Source organism: Podarcis liolepis (genome assembly GCF_965112155.1).
Source record: "Podarcis liolepis genome assembly, chromosome: 3".
Taxonomy (NCBI): Eukaryota; Metazoa; Chordata; class Lepidosauria; order Squamata; family Lacertidae; genus Podarcis; species Podarcis liolepis.
This window is the reverse complement of record NC_139557.1, coordinates 52,303,957-52,322,614: the sequence shown is the minus strand read 5'-3', so window position 1 is coordinate 52,322,614 and position 18,658 is coordinate 52,303,957. Positions and strand designations below refer to the sequence as shown.

The 18,658-nt window shown below is 39.6% G+C and overlaps 1 protein-coding gene across 2 annotated transcripts in view; it reads right to left on the bottom strand.

Moving 5' to 3' along the window:
* Positions 1-722: 722 nt before the first annotated feature.
* Positions 723-18,658, bottom strand: part of AFG1L (AFG1 like ATPase) — a 57,907-nt gene continuing 39,971 nt past the window's right edge. The window contains exons 11-13 of one of the 2 annotated variants that reach the window (XM_083497695.1): positions 8,362-8,502; positions 5,413-5,526; positions 723-3,156 (exon numbers count right to left, since the gene is read on the bottom strand). In XM_083497695.1, the coding sequence (XP_083353821.1) occupies positions 3,010-3,156; positions 5,413-5,526; positions 8,362-8,502 (402 nt within the window). In that variant the 3' untranslated portion in view covers positions 723-3,009. Of the gene's footprint in view, positions 3,157-5,412; positions 5,527-8,361; positions 8,503-10,817; positions 10,976-18,658 lie in introns of those variants that run through there. The other variant, XM_083497696.1, reaches the window with a different exon arrangement.

The following is an 18,658-nucleotide window of genomic DNA, read 5'->3' as shown; positions in this document are numbered from 1 at the left end:
CAATGGCTAAGGACATACCATTTTGGATAGACTTTAAAGGGGATTAGACAGGTTCATGGAAGATAAGGTTTTAAATGGCTTCTAGCCAGGATGTGCTATTTCAAGTGTGCCTCTGAATACCACTTGCTGGGAATTACAAGCAGGGAGAGTGCTGTTGGGCTCAGGCCTTGGTTGTGGGTTTCCCATAGGTATCCACTGTGAGAGCAAGAGGCTGTCATCTATTTTTAGTATATTGGAATGGAAGTTACCACCAGTCTTTTCTAATGGAAACATTGATAAATTGAAATAATACCTGGTGTTTAATAATAACCCCTGGACAATTTTAATATGGATGATATTTATGGGCTCATTCTTTACTTGGGGTTGATTCTTTTGGGTGGTTTGCATATGCACACATATCCATAATATGACAGCATAGTTGTCGCCTTCTGTGGCAAAATCATAGCTAACATTTCAGTCCTGTGCATTTGTATTCAGTTGACTGCAAGCAAATTCAGTGGGGCTTACTTCTTAGGGCTGTATCCAATGTCGCTATTCCACGAGTTCAGCAGACTTCCACCTGCACAGTGAAACTCTTCTCCACCTTACAGCACATCCTCAAAATCTGCTCCAGAGGGTTCACAGAATAGAGGTTAATGGGGAGAAGAGGAGGAGGAGGAGTATATTAAATTGCCACACCCTTTCCCTTGAAATATTATGATATTGCAACTAGATGCTGGTAGTAGGCTTTAAATATAATTGACATTTTTATTTACACTTTGTGTACCGCAAGGCTTATACACATAAAATGGATTTTACAATTACGGCAATAATCTTCCACATTCAACTATTTCTTACACGTTGTCCTTTGGCATCTTGGAAGGGCTTTTGCAGGTATTTGTAGTATACAATTTTCAAGAAGTAAAATAAATATTCCAGTTTGGTTTGGTTGCCTACAGACATTGATGAAGTTGCTAACCATTACTCATTACTGTCCCTGTGTCTCACTTGGCTCTCTACAGGAAACCTTCCAAGAGGTGAAGAAACAAGGTTATTCCCCATTGCCTAAGAGGCAGCCTACAACAAATCCAGCAGTGATCCGTGGGAATCAAGCTACTACAATGTGGAATTGGTAACCTTTTCTTAAGCGTGCATGGCAGGCAGTTGCTACAGCAGATATAGCTGTATCCAGCATGGAGGGGCAACGATGGGGGGAAATGTACTTATTTCTCACCATCAAATGCACAGTCCTTTGCGTTCATAAAGCTATCAGAAATATCTTCCACTTATGAAGTTTACTAAAAGTACTGTAACTTAGCTCAGTTGCCTTTAGGATCAGGACCAACACAATGTGTGTTTATGTGTTTTATATGTGTGTCCATATAAAACCTTGTCAATCTTGGTCAATATGGTTGGAGTTATATTGTGACCTTTGCCTCTGGAAGATGACAAAGACCTCATCACACGTCTTTCTGTTCCTGTGGCTGTGAGGATAGAAAACAGGTCTATGAGGTGGGAAGGATGGTTTCTAGTTCAGTCGTCCCCCCACCGCTTTTTGTGGCAGATGTCATTCTTGCTAGCAGAGCACCCACAATATAATCCCTTTTCTCCTTTCCCTTGTCATACAGCTTTCTACCTTGAAAACAACTTGTGTCCTTCAAACAAATTTGGTTATACTGTTTGTATTGCCTGTCTAGAAGTATTTTTTCGTAGTGGATTTTATTTCTCAAGTAGCCCATGGGCAAGTATTATGGAAGGAATGTTGGTTTCTCTTTCTATGCATAAGTTTTGGTGCTCCTGCTTACTGTACCATGGTGGTCTGCACTGGGAAGTGTGCCTTTGAGGATGCCAGACTGTGCATTGTTTGTGGTGTACATTGGGTACCCAAGAGTTATGCTACCAACACCATTCATTGACTGGTACCTTCCCTAAATGAACAATGTGGGCGGTCTTATTAGTAAAGCAATATCATGACTGATGGGTGGTTGAACTGCTAAGAGATGTTTCTGTGTTTGCATTGCTTTCTCTTATGCTGTTCAGTGAAAGAGCATGATCCACCAATGTTACATATGGCAATGGTGGCTATCTGGTGTAGAAGGATCACTGCATTGTGGTGGTGGGTGAGTGGGTGTAGATTTGCACTTACTGTCTTGTACATAGCTGCTTGAAAAAATCCTCAGCATCAGGAGGGAAGGAGGACAACTTAGTCAAATTCCATTATAAAGTCCATTTTCACTACTAGTACAAAGTTCACCTCAAATCTTGTAAGATTGTCCTATCTGGTCTGCCTATACAGTGAGTTCACTTTTGCTTTGGTACTTATCCAGTTAATGGCATTTTTTACTCTTGGTTCTATAATTCCACTTTTATTTTCTCTTTGCACCCTCCCTATCAGAAGAATTTGAGACAGGGGGGTCACACATATAGGCAATGGAATAACAATAAATAGGTCTACCGTGGTAGTAGGCAAGCAGAAATAAGAAATGTATTTAGAATGGCAGAGTTACCAAGATGCAATTATGTGATTTTGTACTTAGTAAAATGAGAAACTGATTTTTTTCAGTTGCTGCCCAGAATCATTAAAAAAAAAATAAATTCAAGGGTACTGAAGGTGCAGTTATCTGTAACCGAAATACTAGAGGTAGGCACCCACAATAATATGCAATAATATGTACTTAATATGTTGCAATAATATGTACTTAATTTGCCTGGTTTGAACCTACCATTTGTTCAAGGTGTAGTTTTTCAAGTATGATATACAAATGCAGGCCATAAACTGTATGTGCCACTCCTTTCCACATAATTTGTAGATTTGGATTCTTGGTCAGGAAAAATTTCATGTTAGGCTGGACTTCCACACACAGGCATAAAACTGTTCCCACCAGCATTCCAGCATGCAACCTGTCCTTGTTAACAAATAAAAAGGCAAATGTTTAGGAAGTAAAGTGCAAAATTGGGCAGTGTGCCTGTTAAAAATAATTTTGCATTGAGTTAGCACTCTTCTTCTTTACAACTACTATTTGTGTTTTGCTAGTCTTTTCGCAACTGTGGTTGGTTGCTCCTGTCCCCCTCCTTCCAGTACTGCTCAGTCTGCATTTCAGTCAGTCGTGAGATGGCACGCTGAAGGGCAAAAATCTCCTCCTCTCCCGTGAACATTGAAAGTCCTTGAGCTGAATCCTAGAGAGAGATGGAAGCAAAGAACAATTCTTTAAAATGCAGGAAGCATTAAAAAGAAACCAGAAAATGAAAGACTTCTCAAACTTGCAGTGTGCCCTGAGTCCACATAGTCACAGTCTGTCCGCTCACCTCACCCCCCCAGGTTTGTATGCAAATCAAGCTCCCTTTCTTCTGCCATCATGCTTTTGTGGAACAAAACTATTCTTAAATATTGAAAAAAGAATACAGGGAGCAGCACCTTGCAGTTGCTGCTTTTGGCTGTGCTTCTGTGCAATATTTTTTGGGTGGTATTGCAGGTCTCTGGGTTACATGTTTGTAAAACACAGGCACAATTCAGCTAGCTAACTCTAAAACACACACTTTATTACATGCACATAAATATTTTCCAGTTAGACAGAAGTTTGAGAGGCTTTAAAAATATTTATTCCAAGAGTAGGGACTGGGACTGTTTTCTGTGGTTGATAATAGTTAAACACACACACACTGCTTACATTGAATGGCACACATCCTTTCGTCTACACAGATAAAGGCTATTGGGATGACTCCATGTGTCAGTCTTTGTGCAATAAAATAGTATTGCCCATGTAACTTTTTTTTTTTTACTGTCTGCAGTGGCAGGTTTGATGCCCTCATAGGGATAGGGAACCAATGGCCCTCCAGATGTTGGTGGACTCCATCTCCCTTCAGTCCCAGCCAGCATGGCCAGTGGTCGGACATGTTGTAAGTTGCAGTTCAATAACATCTGGTTCTCCACCCCAAATATAGAGGCTAATTGAAAAGCACACACTTGTTCTATGATAACAATTAACCCATATCTTCCTTTGCCAGTGGTAAAGCCACAACAAAATATTAGGTTTAAATATCACCATAACACAGCTGGCCCTGCAGGGGCCAATGTACCGTGAGGATGAATCTCTTTCCATTCCCACCTACCCCCATTTGTGCATCACATCACAGTTTTGTACAACATTTTTGTATGATAGAGATCTTTCAGAGACACTTGTGTTTAACATATATTCAGTAATGTGTTTTTTTTTTTAATTCTTATCAGTTAGGAGTTAACAGACTGGGTTCACAAAACATTCCTCTCACTTTCTTTGAATTTCCTCTCACAGCAGGACTAAAATGAAAGCAAGTTTTCTCAAGTATATAACATGCTAGGACAAGGCTTTTAAAATGTGTGTTGGCTCGTATTCTGAAAACATTATGCTTTCCCCCACCAAGGTGAATGGCACTAAGATAGAAAACTGTGAGAGTCTACTGTGCATTAACAGCATACACTGAAAGATCAGCAACAAGAGGACGAAGCTGCAACCCTTAAATTACTTTTCAGAACCACCATATTTCTTTATAAGATATAAAAGGGAGACATTATTAGAAAAGAGTACCTATTAGGAAACCTATTTTTACTGGATAAACACTAGAAACTATTTGACATAGATAAAATTACTTGAGGCTTCTAACTTCTGATTTAACTTTCTGTCAGGTATTAGTATTCATAAACTATATAATGTAAGAACAGAAATATAATCTATAATGCAGAAATGCAAGCAACAGATTCTTGTATTCTTGGTTGTATTCAACCAACAATTACTCAGAGTAATTGCTTAATGACCATGACTAACGTGCTCTGGTCCATGGGGTCACGAAGAGTCGGACATGACTAAACAACAACTTAGGCTCATCAATTCCAATGGGTGTACTCTGAGTAAAAGTTAGTTAATTACAAATCCTGTGCAAATCAGTTTTGGGAAGCAGCATTTATCAGCTCACTCCTTTGTAAACCTGGAGTGAAATAGACACTTATAACACACCTATTAGACAATAAACAGATTCCCAACATGGTGGCTCAAGTAAAATAAGGCGCCTTGAGTTCCAGTCCAGGAAAAAGGTGGGATGATGATGATGATGATGATACAAGTGCAATGTACAAAGCTAAATGTAGTTGCACTAAATCTGAAGAACATGTATTAAAGCAGCAGCATGACCCAATATTTCTAATAATATATTAACACATGCTGAGTAAAAGATTAGAAGTATCTCTAGAATTACGCTAAAATGGATTGGTTCAAACCATTTATGAATAGCATTGCTTTAAGTTGGAATAGGAGAAAAGGTGCAACGTTGATCCTGCCAGAAAGCTACAGAATGACCGGTTAAATGCTTTTGCTGCTCACTGCCCCCCTAGCACCACCACTCAGACCAAAACCAATTATGCTCTCCTGCAACAAAGGCTCTAATGGTCATAGTGCTTACCTGGCTCAACCCCAAATCGTCCATCATTACCCTACTTTCGTCCAATCCACCATCATGGGATTCTTGAATAAATATGTTTTGGAGTGGTGCTGATGCAGAGCAAACAATACGCACCTGGAGAAGAGTGAAAAAGCTGTAGGTGCTATCACATATGGCTCCTATTTCTCCATTTGAATTTTGTAAAATCCACCATGTTTTCATTTTGTATGGCGTAAGTAGCAATTTTGATATAGACAACAACTGAAATGATTTCTGATTTTGCCAAGCATAAGTAGCTCTCCATAAGAATGCAAAATGCAAGTGGCTTGTACTGTACCATCATTCCTTCTTCACTTCACAAACACTAACCATAAACCCATTTATAAAAAATGAGCCATTCTAACACAATCACCACTAACTTTAGTTCTTTTACATAGTCATTGGGTATAGCATCTTACCATCAAAACCTATATGTAGTTAATATCATCAAAATGTAAGCCATTGTTTTCTTCTACTATTCGTTAGAATGTAAGCCAGCATTAGGGCAGTTATTTCTACTGGTTTTGTACAGCATTTAGCTTACAGTCACTCTCTCTCTCTCTCTCTCTCTCTCACACACACACACACACAATTTAAAACACTTATGCTCATTGAATATTATCATGCAATAAGCTACTTTCCTTTTGTAGTAAAACAATATAGAAACTCTGTGCCACAATGGAAGGCAGGGCAGAAATGAACTGAAATAAGGCCACTAATTGGTTATGCTTTGTTAGATGAATTAAATTCAGTTGTGACAAATTTAATTGGTGATTTATTGTCATTATATTTTTTGAAACAACGTTAATGCTTATAGATGCATCACCAGAAAATATGAAAAGCCAAGTGTAACTCATGGAATTTTGAAATGTTAAATACAAAATAATACATCTTTTGGCATGGCATGAAACCTGTGTGTTAGAAAGAATAAGTTTTGCTACTACCTTTTGCTTTTGGGTGGAAATACTATAGTTAGCCACCACAACATTACAGTTTTGTATTTTTCTTTTTTCCTCTTTCTAGACAATTGTCACTTCTCTACCAGGGAATTTTTGTCAGCTTCAAAAGGACCATTTTCTGCGTCAAGAGAACAATATAGAACCATGCACACATACTTCAAGGAAGACCAAAACACAGTTTCAAAGTGAACCAGGAATTTCCTTCTACACTGCCTGGAGTAATTCTGAAGTCATTTTGGTGTATTTGATGTGTGCAATTCTAAATTTTGCCATAGCACTCCTCAATCACAGCTGTGACTTTACTCACTGACTAAAAACAGTGAAAGGTAGGAGGAGGCTCCTTTGCCACCAAACAATTCCTGGAATGGTACCTGCGCATTTTGCTTCATGATGTTTGTTCTACAAGTGCTAGAGCAGACTCCCCCTGGGGCCAATAGGGGTTATGGTCTAAAATACATTTAATGTGAGTTGCTAGTTGTCAGCCTTTAAGTTTTAGCATCCTTTTTTAAAAGAGGATAAAGTTGAGAACCTCTAGTACACAGCCTGCCATTTCACAAGCTGCAGGTGCCAATGTATATTTTAAACTGTTGGTATCTATGATAGGGCAATTGTCCAGTGAAGAAAGAACAAGCACTCTCCCAGTTTTAAATACAGCCAGTATCTAACAGGGCTTGTGACACTTTTAGAATAATACTTACAATTGCAATGGGCAAGGTGAGATAACATACTTGTGTGTGTGGCTCACCATAATGTCCAGTGAGAAAATATTGTTGCTTGACTGTGAGGAAAATGCAGGAGTTTTGAGAAAAGACATCTGGATCCACCAGAAAAAGTGAGCTGCATCTAAGTCATTTACTAAACAAAGATAAGATTGTCTGGATAAGTCCCAACTATCTTGCTGAACTAAAGGTGGGTTTTTTGTGCGAATTTCTTTGCCAGGACATTCTTGAAAAAGGTTTTTAATCTCAATCGATATTTCCTGATTGCATAAATATTTAAGTGTGTGGCTATAATCACACATAGGGTGAAGCTTAATGTCTTCCATCACTTTTTAAAACATCAGCTTAAATATAAAGAGCCTTTTTTAGTTGTTTTAATACTGCTGATTTTGCTCCCATGATTGAAACCTTTGTAAATCCAAGCTAAGTGCTGCATTTATCATTACTATTTCATTAGAGGTCCCACAACTCAGACTAAAACCAAGAGTGGCTGTTTCTTCTAAAATTATTATCACTTTGGGGCAAACCCATTAACACTTTACTCGTCTGTTCACTTATAACGAATCATGTCTGGGACTCTAGGTGAAATAAGATGAAAACAAAGCACATCTGTACCCTGGAATTATAGCAGCAAACAAAACTTTGTGGCTAATTTCAACTTAACTATTGTTTGGCTTGCAAAACATGATGTGACTTTTTACCAATCATGAAAAAAGAATCATGATCATTTCTCTTGGAAAGATATTATTTGACTCAGGAGAGTTGGGGGGGGCATGGGGCAGAATATACCAATTTTCTAATATCTAAAGCTATCTTAAACTCCACCTTGGAGTTGCAGATTTTCAGGGATAGGATTTGGTGAGCAGTAATGTTTTATCTATGTGTCCTGGTTTGGAGAAAACAAGAGAGAATGTTTCGTTCTTCTTTTATAGCGCTGGAACTCAGGCTCACCTAATGAAATTGATTGGCATTGCCATTTGATTCCAGGAAATTAAAAACACACCAAATTAAAATCACACCAAATTTAATTCCCACCTGTTGAGGACCTATGACCGAAACTGTATCTGGGTTAAATTGTCCTGTAACTCGTTCACCCCTGTCATCTCATGTGGAACCAATTTCCCAAAGCAGCAGGCAAATATGAGAGAAAATAGGAAGATTTAACTTGCATTACCCATTAATCTTATACTGATAATTTCCAGAGCAATTCAAGATGCTTTCATCTTGTAAGAATTTACCAACTGACCGCTTACCTTCTTGTCATAAAAAGTATCAACAAGAGTAATGAAACGGCGAGCTTGGGTCCTTTTTGCCATTGTAAACTCAGGTATGTGACGAACAAAGACTAGGTCAAAATGCATAGCTACTTCCAAGTAATCACTGGCTCCAAGTGGCTGAAACAGAAAATGGGAACTGTAACCCATTGAAAAGCCAACAGACCAACACAATATATATTTTGAAATGCTACCATCATATCTCAAGCAAACCAGTGTGATCCCTCCTATTTTGTTTTCTTTTTGCATTAGATGAGAAGGTTGACTATGATAGTAACAGATTGATTCCTAAAGTTGGTGGCTAAGCTTAGCTTTATGATCTCTAAATTAAATCAGAAAGTAATTTGCTTGGGTATTGCCAAAATTATAGTGCAAATAAGAAGAACGTGCTGGATCAGGCCAATGGCCCATCTAGATCAGTATCCTGTTCTCGCAGTGGCTGACCAGAGATTCCTGTGGAAAGCGGGATCTAAGTACAACAGCACTCTGTGAACGTATCCTTGTAAATTTTGTACTAATTAACTACAGCAGGTGCCTCCCCACCACCCACCCACATCATATGTTAAAGCTAAGGTTAGAGTTAAAAGAAAATGGAGTAATTTCCTCAGGGTAAAACCAAATACAGTGGTGCCTCGCAAGACGAAATTAATTCATTCTGCGAGTTTTTTCGTCTAGCGAATTTTTCGTCTTGCGAAGCACGGTCTCGGAAAAGTTTTGGAAAAGCTTCAAAAATCGCCAAAAACCTCAAAAAAGGCTACCACACCACGTTCTATGAGTTTCTCCTCGAAGTCAAATCACAACTGTATTAAGGGTGTTAAGAAAAAGGAAACAAACTTGCAAAAAACGCAAGACGTTTTCGTCTTGCGAAACAAGCCCATAAGGAAATTCGTCTTGCGAAGCAGCTCAAAAACCGCAAAACCCTTTCGTCTAGCGAGTTTTTCGTCTTGCGAGGCATTCGTCTTGCAGGGCACCACTGTAGGTTGCAGACTGTATTAATCATTTAATAAGTCTATTTTCAACTATGAAATTAATACCCACAGTGAAGGGGTTAGGATTGGAAATGTGTTGCACAGCAAGGAAGATTTAGCATTTACCTCCCATGCTGTGGTCCAAGCAGATACAATTTCCCCCTCCCAGAGCCTCTGGGAGGAAGGCTACCATTGGTGCAACTGGCAGCTTCCCTCCTGCGGTAAATAACAGCATCAGAGAGAAGGGAGTTTTAGCAGGATTGTGACATGGTAGGAGGGTAAAACTCTCCCTCCTCATATGCCATAGTCCTGATCTTGATCCCCTCTTGCAGCTGCTGCACTGAATGTACGTTTTTTAAAAGACAAGCATGGACGTAGCTAGGATTTTTGTTGGGGGGGGGCAGAACCAACATGATTGGTCAGTTAAGTAATTCTATTGTTTTACTTGATCTGGGGGGGCAGCAGTCCATGGACACAAATGCATTCACACATTTAACATCACATCTAGTTTGCCATCAAGTCTTCCACTTTCTTGAAGCATTCTAACTCAGACTCAAGCAAAAGGAATATAAGCACAATGCAATAAACCCAGATGTGTGAACAAGCCCTAAATAAATCACATACTCAAGCTCTAACTACAGCTGCAGAGAATTCATGCAGGAATGCACACGTTACAGAAATAGGCTATATGAATTAGTCTGAAAATTCCAACAGTAGTAGATATGTTCCTGACATCATCCAGTCTAATACCAGATTGGTTTAACTAAATTCCTATGAATTAAAAAAGCAGCCACAACATAAAAGATAAAAGATGGTTCATGGATCATTTAGTACACCACACATTTGAGAATGAATTAAATGGCCCTGGATACCTAAGATTAAAAAAGCAAACCAAGTGCTTAGGTTTTATTTCTGGTTTCAGGAGATTAAAACAAAAAACACTCTTCCATGTTTGGAATGCAGGGAAACCCCTGAAACATAAAGAATGCCCTGCCAGGAGAGTCTTGATGGGCACTCACGTTTATGGCCCTTTCAATGCTAGTTGGAAAACTTTTTATTTTCCTGTGATATGTAAAAATAATATTTCAGTGCTTTGCAGTGCTGTTTTATAGGGCTGACTGCTGGTGGTATTATCTCTACTATTTCTAATGAACAATTTATTATTATTTATTTAAGACATTTATATACCACTTAATGATTAATATTTTAAGTGATTATAAGTTTGATGGTGGTGGTGGTTATTATGGTCATGGACTAGCAAACTGTATTGTTTGCTGCCCTGAGAATGTTATTAGGCGATATAAAAATGTTGTAAAATAAATGAAATGAAAAAGCCAAGTCTTTACCCAACATTGTTTTGAAACAAAGTTCTGTTCCCATGTATTGTACACTGTTATTACGCAACTTGCCTTTCTACAGAGGAGCAGGAGCCCTGTGACAGAGGAGTTTTCCTCCCTTTTTTTGGGGGGGGGGAGGGAACAAGCTGCGCCACTGAATTAGACCCTCCACACACAAAAACATGTGCCCTGCCATAAAAGCTTCTCAAAAGCATTACTCCAGCTTTGCCAGCTGCCCACCATACAGCTGCTGTTCCCTTGAAGGCATTGTGAGGGTGTTGGGCACATCTGCTGAGGAGATACAGAATTGGGCACTGAAAGCATGGTCCTGGCAATGGATCCCGAGTAGCCTCACAAGCAATGTGATTTCTTTATGCTGGGACTCTTAACAAGGAGAGAACCTCTACAAGCCAATGAATAAGCCAAGAGTTCCAAAGGAAGAAATACAAGCCACTAAATATCACACAAACCCAGGTGCCTTGTGTCATGCCAGTATTCTTTAAACCTGGCAGGGGGAACACTGCCAGAAATTCGGTGAAGTCCAGTGAGATCCTATGAACAGGTGGAGCTGCTTTATAGCAAGTCAGATTGAGGGTCCAATTAGCTCAGTACCGTCTGCAAGACCTCAGCTGGGCCCCCTTCCCAGTCATGCTGGCAGAGCCCTTTTTAAGCAGGGGCGCCAAGAATTGAGCATGGGGTCTCCTGCATGCAAATCTTCAGTTCTCTTACTAAGCACGGTGGTCAAGTGCAAGAGAGGACAGGGCTGCTACACCTGTAATAGTTGTGTAGAAGTGGGAATTGCACCAGGTATAGATTAGCACACAATGTACGACATACCCTCTTCTACGTAATTATTAAAGCTGCAGGAGCCCTTCCTGCTTTTGCGTCTGGCCACTGACTCCGACTCCCTGCCATGCACAACTTCTGAGCCATTGTGCAACGAACCCATTGAACAAATGCTTATTAACTAGCTAATGACCTATATAAATCCAGTTTCTGGTTAGGGAAGATCCACCGATTAGTGGTAGAGCATCTCTTTTGCATGCAGAAGGTCCCAGTTTCAACACTGACATGTCCAGGGAAGGGCTGGGAAAGACCCCTGCCTGAAATCCTGGCGAGCTGCTGCCAATCAGTGAAGACAGTACTGAGCTAAATGGACCAATGGCCGGACCTCATATAAGGCAGCTTCCTATGCACCTCCTGAAGTTTGTTCCTCTTTCAGTTACATTTATTGGGAAATGCTTTAATTTTGTGGAATGAGCAAGACAAGTTACTGAAATCTATCTGGAGTCCAAGGTCTTCCTTTGTACGATTGACTGATTAGCATGTAAATACTAAAAGTCTATGTTCGTATAATTTATTATGAAATGTCACCTTTCTGAAGAGCTTACTGCTTCTGTATCAGTCAACAGCAGCCTCGATACAATACCTAGCTTTAAAGAAATAATTATTCTGAAACTGCATAACTTGCCCTAGGAAGAACTGATTTGCTTAATTTGAATACTCAATGGCACTTCAGCTAGTGCCATATTTGGGCATGTTATTCCACTTCAAGCTTCAAATAAGATTACCTGGTACAATTCCTCATTCTCACAATGACACCTTCAGCCACATCTAATTTTACTTATTTATTTATGAACATACCTGTTGTAGTAAACAAATGTTCTGATTCTGTTTTAACCAGATGGGACCACCAAAACCCACTCTGCGGACAGTGGTGTTTTCCCTATTGCTAGCTCAATCTCAGCTGCACTCCCGACCCTTTCTGCAGGACTCTAAACAATTTTCAGATAGTTCTAGGACTTCATGGGAAACTCCTTTAAGTCTGTAGTGTGTCTACAGTTATCTTAATATCAACGTCTGTGATTAATGACTTGGCTTTCTACCTTGTTGCTGCCATGTAAAAGATGGATAATGAAGACCAACCACTGTGGATTTCTATTACTAATTCTTAATACTGGGAAGTAGGATTTCATTGATGTCACACTCACTCAAACCACATTCATGCCAATTCAAGCCCACCAAGCTGTTAATCTACTTTAGTCTGCTTGACTGAGCTGTCCACTTCACTCTTTTTCCATTTCACTACCAAGTTAACAAGTGTTCTGCTACCATTAGCTCAAGTTATTTTAATAACTGTCTATATATTGTAATGCTCTAACAAATCACTCCATTTTCCTTATTTTTCTATTAATTATTATTATCATTAAATTTATTACCCCCCTTCAGCAGCAGGTCCCAGTATTAAAATTCAGTATTTAAAGCAGGTAAACCGTATTGCAGTCACAGGAGTTAAGGGTAGGTCCCACACATCTCAGGTACCAAAAGCCAGGGTAAAGAGGTACCGTACATCTTCCCCATTCACCAAAAGCTGTATAGTGAAGGTGCCAGATGCACCTCTGTGATGAGGGAATGTCACAACTTCATAACAAAGGGGATGGCTTTGACCTTTTTTTTTGCTTCTGAAGAAAAAAAAAACCAAAGCAACAGCCCTTTGCTCTGAGGTGAGGTTTTTATTTTTGTTACTAGAAATACAAAAAACCACATAAATAGGAAGCAGAAAAGAAAGTCAAGCTCTGGAATCTACCTATTGCAATTTCCTTCTTTCTATGTTATTTAAGAGAAATTACCTTTTGGGTCTGTGTTGTTTGTACTTTTTGTGGGCTCTTCCATTTTATGTACTGTAGGTTGTAATTGGTCATTAACAAGTACTTTCAGTCTTAACATGCTAAGGGATGATATGTAACCATCCCAGCATCATCCCTTACATGAAGAATGTTCATAAGTGACCTAACCTGGCAGACGATACAACTGCTGTGATAGAATCATTTCCATGATTGTGGCAGCTGATGAAGGACTCCTGCAATTGTAGAAATCACTGCTTAGAGACCGTGGCTGTATTCATGAAAGGGGTGATATCTTTGCTACCTTCTCCACACAATTGTGGACACGTGCAGAATTACAAATGGCTGCAGTTGCGTTACTTAGAGCCAGTCTTCCCTAGACAAAACAACCTCAGTTCTTCAATCAAGGATCTCCTCAAAAAGGAAACAAACTTTTTAAAAAAGCAGAGTTAAAGGGGGGGGCAACTCTTGTGCTCTCTCTCTCTAGGTTTTGGTGTGTGTGGTGTTGGCAGCTATTGAGTAGTGTCCAATAAAAGTAACTATCCCCTTGCCTTCATGGTTACCACACTTTTGGACTGATTTTTTTAAAAAATTAAATATTTTGGTACGTCAAATGATGGGTGCATATAAATATAGGTGCCCATGTAGCTCTTAAACTAAAAAAGTGCAAGTTATCCTTAGGACTGACATTGACTGCCAAAAGATGCTGCTAAGAATTTTGAAGAGTGAGTGACCAGGTTTTTGCCCCTAGAGAGTGTCTCCATTATGTCTATACCACTATCAAGTTACTAATAGTGGATCAGGAAGTTCACCGTTGCTGCAGAGAAAGAACCATCTGCACACAGCCTTAATCACATTAAAAAGTTAGTATTGCCATCAGAGGGCAGTATTTGCTATGCATAATCATGGCTGAAAGTTTTTCTTTCAAAGAAGCTTGAAGAAATATAGATAACATGGAGATATTAAAGATAAGATTTATGCTGCACCTACCTTTCTGGTCAGTATTAATTTACATTATACACAGATGCTAGATTCTGAAACAAGGTTGAATGGATGAAACAGGTGGATGGTGGGAAGAGACGAGTGAAACAACTTTCTGTGTGCTATACAGTCAGGGCCATCTATAAAAAGCAACTGTGTAATGAAAACAATTGTTCTACGTGATGCAGTGGACCTTCTTCCATTTGCTATGCAATGTCTAGAACTTAAGACCAACACAGAGGCTGTGAAATAATATACATAAAAATCTGCACATGATACTTGCTTATTATTTGAGCTTGATACATTCTGGGTATGCTGTTGTTGTTATTCATTCAATTAATAATGATAATGATAATAATAATAATGATGATGATGATGATAATAATAATAATAATAATAATAATAATAATAATAATAACAACAACATTTTTTATTTATACCCCGCCCTCCCTGGCCAAGATGCTACCCTTCCTCCCATAGCAGGCCAATATGTTGACACATATATAAATTAGACTTACAAAGAACTCACAGCACTCTGTAGTTTGTATGTAACATTGAGACAGGTCGCCAACCTGTTTGGGAGTGTGGCACACTTTTGAATATTGAAATAGCACTGTGGGCACCAGCCACGAAACAGCTGCCTTTGGGGCATGGCATGGGGAGAAAAAGATTGCCATGGGATATGGCATAACACAGAATTAAAGAAAGTACAGTCATTGTTGCTTCCCCGCTCCACCCTCTGCTCCAGACAACCTCAGTTGGTCAAGGGAAGTCAGACATGTCTGACTGGTCCTGTGGAGATCACACAATATTGATTTCTCTTTCTTTCACACACTGATGCTGTTGCTGTCTAATAGGGGGCATTCTTCAGTACCAGGGAAACCATACAAGGTGGCTAAATAATATTCACTTTCTCATGCACATGCAATACACTCACTGCACACATACAGACCTCAGACAAACATACATCTCTCTCACTCACTCAATCAATCAATCAATCAATCAATCAATCACACATACAACCTCACAGACCAAACATATTCACCCTCCCACTCTCACACATAGATCCCATGTGCACCACGCACAGAAGGAGGTGTTCTCTAGATTGACAACCTCTGTACTAAGCAATGGTTTAGTGCAATGTGCATGAGCTGCAATAAAATCAAAGCTCAGATTTGCACACTCCTGACCCTGTTGTATGATTTACATTCCACAAATCCTGACAGTGACAAAGGAACCAGATTTTGTCATTTAGAAGAAACTCTGTGCTAAGTTTCTAACAAGCCAACTTCAAACCATGGATTATGAAGCTGGCTTGTTTAACTGTCTTTTAAAGCACAAAATCAGGTCTGTACATAAAGCTACACCAGTATTATCTGAAACTGAAAGGAGACACTGCCTAGGTCCTTTCCTTCCTTATGTGGAGAGGAGAGGGGAGCACCCAAACCCAAGGCAATGTTCAGGCTCCTTCCAGATCATGCACATGGTGCTAAATCATTATGTGCAAATCAGTCCGCTGAGATTTGTCACTGTTTAAAGCTCTGAGTGCCACAAGTATATGTAACTGCAAATATGAAACCTACAAGATTTATTCTATGTTGCAGTCTAATGCATATGGACTAATCCATGTGGGGGTGTGGGGGTGTTGGGGCATGATTCAACCACTATGTCTAAATCAAGTGGGTGGTCATGCATGAAGGTAGGGCTGGCCTTGAATGACCTAGGAATGAAAGAAACACCATATTTCCATTTCAAAGTTAATTAGACTTTTATGAGTGTGTGTTCAGACTATAAATAACTACCAACTCATTTTCACAATCTGTATGTAGAGTTCATCTTCTTCAGTTTTAAATACTGCCATCTGAACATTTCTGGGGCTTGAATTGTTGTTAAAAATAATTTTGTAATGTTTAGAATTTAGCATGTAATCCTAATTGCACTAACTAAGAAGCCAGCCCCACTGAATGTGGTTGTAATCATCTCTGAATGCAAATGCATAGGACTAAACTCTTACATTTCCATTTTATTATTTTACCACAAAAGGCAACAATCATGGTTCATTGCCTACTTGTCTGACCAAGGAAAATGACCTTGCACCAACCCATTTCCTAGAAGAGCATTTGTTTTTTGTGCTGACCCAAAGTTACACTCTAAGTTAGCATGAGTTAATGGCATTATTATTATTAGTCCTGAGGGGTCCTACAGGCCAATGGCCAAAGAATTAAACAGGAGTCCCTCCTTCTTACTTGGCTTTTTTTCTCAGCTGAAATCCCAAAAGATTATAACTTTTCATCATGGTAGAGTTGTTCCAACTCAGTGATAATTCTGGTAGCCCTTTTCCGCACTTTCCCCAATGATACAATATCGAGCAGCTAATGGTTTTTTCCACCTGCCTTGCCCCACCCTCCAGCCCTAGGAGCCTTTATAAGGGAGCTGTTTCCAGAGGAAGGACTGTGAGGGGGGAGAGACTCAGAAGGTGGCTGGTTTCACCAACGCAGCTCTACCTCATTTCCCCCCTGCTTCTGAAGTCAAGTGCAATCATGTTGGACTTCTCTGGCAATTGTCCATATGTTAAATTTGATAGCACTATGATCACTGTTCCCCATCAGTTCAGCTGCACATTTCCTGCCTTCCATCTGGTCCTGGGCATCACTTGAAACTCCCTTCACATCAATTCCATCACCAGCTGTCTTAGGGCAGAGTGAGTTAGGGTTTTCTAGATTTCTTTTATATGTGCTCTGGTCCATGGGGTCATGAAGAGTCGGACACGACTAAACAACTAAACAACAACCAATTATTATTATTTTTACGTTTGTGTTGTGACCAGAACATGAATCTACCCACAGCCGATGTCAGAGTAATTTAAGACACTCATTACAACAACACTTTATCCTTTTAGATGCCTAATTGATTGCATTGTCCATCTCAAGATCCGCCTGGGCATTCTGCTGAGGGGGTAATAATATATCCCCAATTCTATTACTTTGGGATATGCATTATCATCCCACTTCCTGTGAAAAAGCCTGTTCCTTTGGAGATGTCAAGTTTCTTTGATTTTATGTTCTCTTTCACATATAGTTACACCATTCTCATATGCCCTTCCCTTTCATAGAATCATAGAATCATAGAGTTGGAAGAGACCACAAGGGCCATCGAGTCCAACCCCCTGCCAAGAAACACCATCAGAGCACTCCTGACATATGGCTGTCAAGCCTTTGCTTCATAGAATATTAGTACCGAAAAGATAACTGTATCTCACTGGTTCTTTCCATTCCACATTGGCTACTATATCTATGCTCTCCTTTGGTTTTGAAGGACACTCTAGCTTGCCCATTTTGGCTCACAGACTTCTTGTGGAAGAGTATGACCATCTATATGTGATGTCGCTCTCCAAATTTCCCCCTACCACACTAAATGGTTATCATGTACCCTTACACTTTCATTGCCTAATTCTGCTCCACTCCCATATGCAACACTCTCATTTTCACCCTAACCAGGTGCTCTTTAGTTCCTATCTACTTTTCCTCAATGATTGGTTTCAAAACTACTCTGCCACTTTTTTGATGTGCCAGCAATCTGTTTCCCCTCCAGTTTAAGTGGCGCCTGTCCTTATTGTAGAAGCCCTATTTGTCCCATAACAGCCATTAACTGTTTGAGGTAGGAGGTCTGGGCTGTACAAATCAGCCCTACATGGATTCCTGAGTCACACACCACCTCCAATATGACCTATATATTGGGGGCATGTCTGCAGAGGGGCAGTTTCCTGACTATACAACTGCTCTCCTCATGAGCTGCAATTCTGAGTACTCAGAAAAAGGCCCAACAAGGCTAACACTTAAGACACACAATGCTAGACACTTTTGGTCATACAATGCCATTAGATAAGATTTCTAGAGATCATTTTACATTCTAAAAAAAGTAAACCTTTTTAGAATATTTACTGTATGCAATTATAGAACTCTAGTATCCACATTACACAAAACTACCTATCAGAGTATCTTAATATACTTTACCTAGAAAGTCACAGTAGGTAAGACAACCATTGAACAGCTTTTGCCCTTGATCAAGGCAACAGGCTTCTTTAGTAAGCCACCTGGCTGGCAGCCCTACATTCTCAGTACAGGTACAGATGGGTATTTTCTTAAAGAATATTCTCTAGGGTCTCACAGAAAGTCACCATGGAGTAGTAATTCAAAGGGCAGCATGTGAATCCTTGGCTGAAAAGGTATTTAGATGGAAGTCTTATCTTTTGTCTCACTGGAAGTAAGTGAAAACAGCTAGGATAGATCAAATGTAATTCACCATTGGAGACATGTGATAGATGGACCTTTGGTCTGCTTCTGAAAGGAAGTTTTTATTCTTTGTG